The sequence below is a fragment of the Octopus bimaculoides genome, chromosome 2 (assembly GCF_001194135.2).
Source record: "Octopus bimaculoides isolate UCB-OBI-ISO-001 chromosome 2, ASM119413v2, whole genome shotgun sequence".
In the NCBI taxonomy this organism is placed as follows: domain Eukaryota; kingdom Metazoa; phylum Mollusca; class Cephalopoda; order Octopoda; family Octopodidae; genus Octopus; species Octopus bimaculoides.
In genome coordinates this window covers 695,462-702,383 of record NC_068982.1, presented here as the reverse complement: position 1 = coordinate 702,383, position 6,922 = coordinate 695,462, and the positions used below count along the sequence as shown (strand labels likewise).

The window sequence follows — 6,922 nt, the reverse complement described above, 5'->3', positions numbered from 1 at the left end:
ATATATATATATATATATATATATATATATATATATACATACATACATATATATACATTACATAGATATGTGTATATATGTGTATACATATGTGTGTGTATGCATATAAACATGTATATTCATGCATATACGTGTCTCTACTTGTGTGCATATATATGTGTGTGTGTGCGTGTGTATATGTGTGTGTTTGTGCATATAGTAACAGAAAAGGAGGTATTTTGATTATCTCCCCATGGTGAATTGTAATATTATTAAGAAATTAAAGAAGGAAAATGCACACACTTTACATAGTTTTAATATATCTTGTGTTGTGTTTGTTGACCGGTTTCGCTTTTGCTATTCATGACATGAAAATTTATTTAAATACGTATTATCTTAAATTTTTTGGTTCGTGTTGTGTGTGAAATTTATGAGTGAATGATTCAACAAGTAGAATAATCTAAGGGGAGGTAATTGGTTATCGATATTTTGCGCACTTCATGCTACATAAGTGAATTTTGTGTCGAATCGACATGTTCATTCTGCAGTGTTTAAATAATAGCAGTCACAGGATGCCAATTATTGGATACCAAGAAAAATAACATCCGAAAAAAGCAGGTTACTGAGTTATTTTGAACAATTTCTACGAGTACAAGTTTTTTTTATCATTCTGTCTCTCTCTTGAAGTGTCAATAGCAATACTGTCAGTTTTGTAGAAAGGTGAAGAGAAACAAAAGTGATCGAGCAACAGTTTACAAAACTTCCTGCAAGTCTGTGGTATTCAGCAGTTTGTTTCCATTAATAAGTGAAACCTTTTATTAGAAATAAATGGATAACAGTAAAAGCCAAATGTTGCACTAATTTGCTTCAGAACTGAATATTGTAACATAGCCTGGTTATATGTTGGAACAAATAGCCCTTGACAGTTTTAAAAATTATTTTAGATTAATTTTTACAGATTTATGAAATATTAATAATCGCTTTTCAGATACGTTGATGAATCAGTGAAATTTGAAGGGAAAACAGAAATGTAAAATGTAATTAGAAATTTTATTCACAAAAATAAAATACTGCCATAAGTTATCAAATTCTTGTAAGTTTTAATATTTCATCAATTATAATTTCTTCATTTTTAATTAGTATTTTATCAACAAAATAGAAAGATTTTACAAATATATAACAAGAATATTCAAAGGTAAATTTATCAGTGCAAAGAAAAAATTATACTAAAACACAAATATTCTCTTAGTGTGAAAATCCATGAAGAAAATAGTTGAGGTTTTTTGTTTTTTTTTTGTTATAATTTATTTAATTTTGTAATTTTCATGCTGTAGATTATGTCCTGGATTACTGGTTGTTTATGAGCTTCGTATCTTCCTAAGGTTTAGTTCTTTGATTTATATAACTGGAGAATAGTGATGAGCAATTTTTCTGAGATAATGTCTTATCTTGAGATCTATTGGTCCTTAAGCTACAGAAACAGAACTTTATTCTTTTATTTCTCATGAAAAGATAATATAGTAATTTCCTTGTTATGTGTTATTCGTTATTTGTTTGTTAGTTTGTTTTTTACAGCTGAAGTGAGAATGGTTATTCATGAAGGTCTAGGAAAGGGTTTCCAATGCATTTGTAAAAAAATTAAACAATTCCTCCGAATCTTGCAATGTGATCTTCATTTATTTATGACCCATAAATAAAATTAGTTGGTTTGAGCCACCAACTTGGACCTGCCCGTGTTGGGATACGATTGGGTGTTTGAAAAAAACCTATCAAACTCGTCAGTTGTATCTTTCTTTGTAATATTGATTTCAAAGTTTGGCACAGGGCCAATAGTTTCGAGACAGTGGGTAAGTTGATTACATCGACCCTAGTATGCAACTGGTACATATTTTATCAACCTTGAAATGATGGATGGCAAAGTCAACCTCGGCAGAATTTGGAAGATAGACGAATCGCCGCTAAGCATTTCACCTGGCATGCTAAAGATTCTGCCAGCTTTGCCGCCTTATCTCTCCTTATAACATTGATTTTTCTCATATCAATTGACAGAAGAGTGTTTGGAGAAAAATATCTTACAATATTTAGTTTTGATTCAGATTTCAAAGCCCTCCAATCTCGTCTTTCTTTGAAATACTGGGTGAAATATAACCACCTTCCACTGAATTCACGATCAAATGTTAGAAATGTCTCACATTTCTCACATTAGTATATTCAATTAAATCTAAATTTCTGCTACACTGAGATGTGTAGTTGATTGACGGCAGATAGGGCTAGGAAATGCAGTGTTGACTCAAGCAGGAATTTAACTCCCAAATTAAGATTGAATATTGTAAGCTCTCCAATCCAGCATATTCCCGTTTCTGCCTTTCATCCCCTTACCTCTGTTTCCATATGACTAAAACATTGGAAACGATTTGTATCACGTCAACAATGATTCTATGTCGATGGCTATGTCTATGTCTATTCTATGTCTATTCTATGTCTATGTCTATGTCTATTCTATGTCTATTCTATGTCTATGTCTATGTCTATTCTATGTCTATGGCTAAGACGCTCAACGACCCGTACATGTAAATTTATATTAGGAATTGCAAAATAGTAAAGGCATTTTTTTTTATGTTGTGATAATTAAATATGCATACACTAAACTAAAATCCATTTCTTAAAACCAATGCATATTTAGTGTATGTTCATTGCAGCAGGTCTAATCATTTGTAATTCATTTCTACAACTGTGTGTGTGTGTGTGTGTGTGTGTGTGTGTGTGTGTGTGTGTGTGTGTGTGTGTGTGTGTGTGTGTGTGTGTGTGTGTGTGTGTAATGTTTGGTTTTCTTTTCATTTTAATATTAAACAATGCAGACTATTTACAAAGTAAATTGAAAGGCTCAGATGATTTGGCCTGCAAGTTAGTTAAAAGTATTTATTTAACCCTCACCAAAACTTACTCAACCGCTTCTTGTTTCGTCACAATTATTGGCCCTTTACATCTCAGAAACAAGTTATTCTGAATTAAAGGTTGTTAACTATTAAAATCAGTTCGGCAAAATTAGTGAGATTTATTCACTTAAATAATTTTTCTGTTTTCCACATTTCTTTTCAAGAAACTTAAGTCGGTCGATATGCATTCATATTTCATCCAAATCTGAAAATATATAATTATTATTTGAGATACAGAAAGTACAGAGCAGTTTTGTAAACGACAAATCACCAGCTTTGGATGGTTTGTCCAATGAATTTCATGGTTATATGCTATACTTGTTCAGTGATCTCTTGTCAAACATCTATTGCAACTGGCAGCAAAAGAGAGTTTTCAATTCTGTGAGCCGGGGTATGTTAACACTGGTGAAAAAGAACATCAACAATAGGGTTATTACAGAAAATTTCCAGCTCGTAACCTTCCTAAAGACAGAGTTTAAAATTTTTGCTATGATGTTAGCAAAGAGGTTGGTGCTTGTCATAAGTGGTTTGGTCGGAGACATTCCAACACGTGTATGATCCCCACTAGTCTTTTACAACCTCTGCTTCATGTGAGGTAGACAAAAAGTTGGTCGAGGGCTCATGCCTTTAGTATTCAGAGTGATTCTGGATTTGTGGGCTTCCTTGATTGGCCCCTAGTTGGAGTTTCTCCTGTATCAAAATGAGATGAAGACATCATTGATGTCTTCCCATACATTGTATACTTGTGTATATTTTTATCTCTTTTCACTGTATTTTCCCTTTCTACCCTCATCTTTTATCTAAATTTCAAGTCTTGTGCCCAAAATAGAAAGGATTATTGTTGTTGTTGTCGTAGCAGAGTGTTTCCTTCTTAATAGTTCCATTATATATTATGTAAATATTTCTCAAATTTTGGGTGACTTTTTCTGATTAATTTTCAATGTGAGATGAGCGGTAAGTTTAACTTTATTTTTCTAACTTACAAAGTGCAAAAATAGACATTCTGAACACAAACAAGAGCCTGTATGCCCCAAAAAGGCAAAATAAACTTGATTTTGCACAATAAATACTGAAAAACAAAACAACAAAGTGAAACTATTGAAGGAAACACTAACATTCTTGCACAAAATAGTGATAAGAGAATTACTAACAAAATTTCTGAACAAAACAATTTGTTGCATGGCAACAGTTCGTATATACAAGCGTTTTCCCTGCTATATAAAGAAAGCAGTGTGCATGCTTGTACTTTTGCATCTGCTTTTAATAGTAGCGGTAGTTTGAAACATGAACAAGTTGATCGAGAAGACATCTGACAAAATTTTGTGTGTAAGACAGATGCATCCCTATTGGACATTTTGTTGTTCTGTAGAAAAAGACAAAAAAATGAAAATCACTTACGTATCACTGAAAATGGAGAGGTTTTCTTTGCGCTCAAGAAGGAGTAATCAGAGCAAGTCTTAGCTGATGTGAGGAGTGATATCTTGTCCATAGATTGAAGTGGAGCCACAGAAACTTGTGACTCTGCTTTTAAAACTGAGAACAGCTTGAGTTGGCTAAATCCGACATTATTAGTGTCAGCCAAGTGAAGTTGACTGAATTCGAGGATCACAGTCAAAGGTATTGGCTTTGTTGTTGACTCTTGTTTTACCTTTATGAACATAGAGTAGAGAGAGGTGAATACGGGGGGGGGGGCAGTGTTATATGGTCTGCTGCATCTCAATGGAAATATGTCTCTTAAAGATACTGAAAATCAGAGACCACTAACTTTTCAAGAATGCAGACAGAAGGGTGATGAGATTAGTAATGTCTATAATGCCAAGACGCCTAGTTTCTATACAGTTGATAGCAAAAACCATGGAAGGGCCTTATGCTCTCAAATGATTTTTGCTATATGTGTAACACAAACCCACAGCAGCAGAATCACTTGGGCAAGTCCCAAAAATTGCTGCTATTTTCAAACCTCTATCAGTTGATGCTTCAATATCGGCTGAGAGGGAAGCCGAGAGTGCTTTCTCCTGCTTATTTTCCATTATGACAGTTAGGGGAGGCGGAAAAGGGAATCAATCCACAGAGAAACTTTCATTATTCAACGTCAATAAAACAATCCTCAGTAATACACTGGAATCAACAGAAGACGTTCTAATGTATGAGGTTGCACCTTGTCGAAAGAAATCACATCTTCAAAAATATTAACATATTCACACCACTCACCCAAACAGTGCTTGATCATCGAAACGTTTCTGGATTAATTCAATAAACCTAAAATAGAAATAATTTCAAGATTTATAAACAAACTAACAGCAAAATAACAAAAGTAAATCATTTATTCAATTAAACTTTCTTTAATCATTACATTAAAAAGCAAAATGGAAATCTTTATCAGTTCCACAACCACAAACGGAATCGCAGTTTAACATCAGTTTTATGTAATCATTGTCGATACTCTTAGTTTAGCTATAAGCAGACCCTACCATATTGAAGGTTGATGGTTAATAAGTAGTTGTAACGTTGTTTCAGTAGTTAACAGGATTAAATTCAGCTTCTGCTGTGGATAAAATCTGGGAGAGATGAATTATGCCTGACAGATTGTGCTGTACATACTATGTAAAGTCAATGACTTCAGTGGTGACACTCTTGTCAGGCAAGGCATAGGAAAACAAAACGCCCCACCGAATTGTTTAGAACAGCAGTTCATAATTTTTATTGAATTCTTGCACAAAATGACAATATATCATTTTATGCAACAAAATCAACAACCATGTGTGTGTGTGTGTGTGTGTGTGTGTGTGTGTGTGTTATTCTAATCTGTAATTCAGGCCCGAACTTCAAACTACTGCTACACCCCTTCATAAAAGATATGTTTGGAATGGATGAATCTGACAAAATATGCCACATTGAGAGTGGGAGAAGGTCAGAGTCCTATAATGCAGGATTACGACAGAACTTGTTTGTTGCATTTGATTAACACTTCATGGGAAGCTGGTGAAATCCTCTTATTTCTTCATAGACATTTTGGAACATTGAAACAGGACCATAAAAACAAATATCGAAAGTTTGATAGGCTGTCAGCAGCCCATAAAGAATATGCTGAGTGTTGCATGTAAATGCAGATGGTCTCATAGAAACAAATCTATGTAATGAGGAGAGCTACGAGAATTAGGCTTGGATACCTGACGATTTTAATGTTTTAATAAATGATTCATTTGTTTATTTGTGTTTATACAACTCTTTGCGCTTGTATGGACTTATCTATAACAAATTCAATTCATCGAAAAGCTTAAAGAAGATTTTTGACACAAGTGACGTAATTTCAATCAATTCCAACATCACTTCCTAAACCTAATTCCTTACATCGCCATCAAAGAGAATCATGAATTACAAATGTCAATCTGAGGAAATTATAATGAAGAGTGTTTAGCAGAAATATTGAAAGTTGCCGTTAGAAAATTAATAATGAATTAATGAAATCTAGAAACTCTGTCTCATCTTTAGTGAATGTTACATCCTATTAAATTCTTTTTGCGGACACAAGGAAACTTTCCTTTCTGGACACTCCTCAATACTTTGAATACAGGAATTTCCTAATACTTTCATTAGACGAACTTTCTTTTAAAGTGTTCAGAAGGATTTTAATTGTTGACATAAAAAAAAGTCTTAAATAATTGGTTGCATTATACTCACTGGTTTTTTCTGTGTCCATGAAGTGCTTATGGCTGCAAAAAAAAAAAAGAGAAAAAATATGAATTGAAAAAATAAATTTCATTCTTACATTCATATGTAATGAAAATTCTTGAAGACATATTGGAAACATTTGCAGGTATGGCGCTTCAACACCACAAGGCACCAAGTGCCATTAAATGCAAGCAATAACTATCTTCTCTTTCATATCAAAACTTATATACTATGTATATATATTATATAGATATGTATAGATTATATTTGTATATATTACATAAATATTATGTTTATATATTATATATATAAATATATATATATATATATATATA

At 32.9% G+C, this 6,922-nt stretch overlaps 1 protein-coding gene across 1 annotated transcript in view; it reads right to left on the bottom strand.

Annotated features, from left to right (window-relative positions):
* Positions 1 to 1,015: 1,015 nt before the first annotated feature.
* Positions 1,016 to 6,922, bottom strand: part of LOC106870759 (cadherin-87A) — a 119,297-nt gene continuing 113,390 nt past the window's right edge. The window contains exons 39-41 of the mRNA XM_014916956.2: positions 6,597 to 6,628; positions 5,127 to 5,174; positions 1,016 to 3,120 (exon numbers count right to left, since the gene is read on the bottom strand). Of these exons, the coding sequence (XP_014772442.1) occupies positions 5,161 to 5,174; positions 6,597 to 6,628 (46 nt within the window). The 3' untranslated portion in view covers positions 1,016 to 3,120; positions 5,127 to 5,160. The remainder of the gene's footprint in view (positions 3,121 to 5,126; positions 5,175 to 6,596; positions 6,629 to 6,922) is intronic.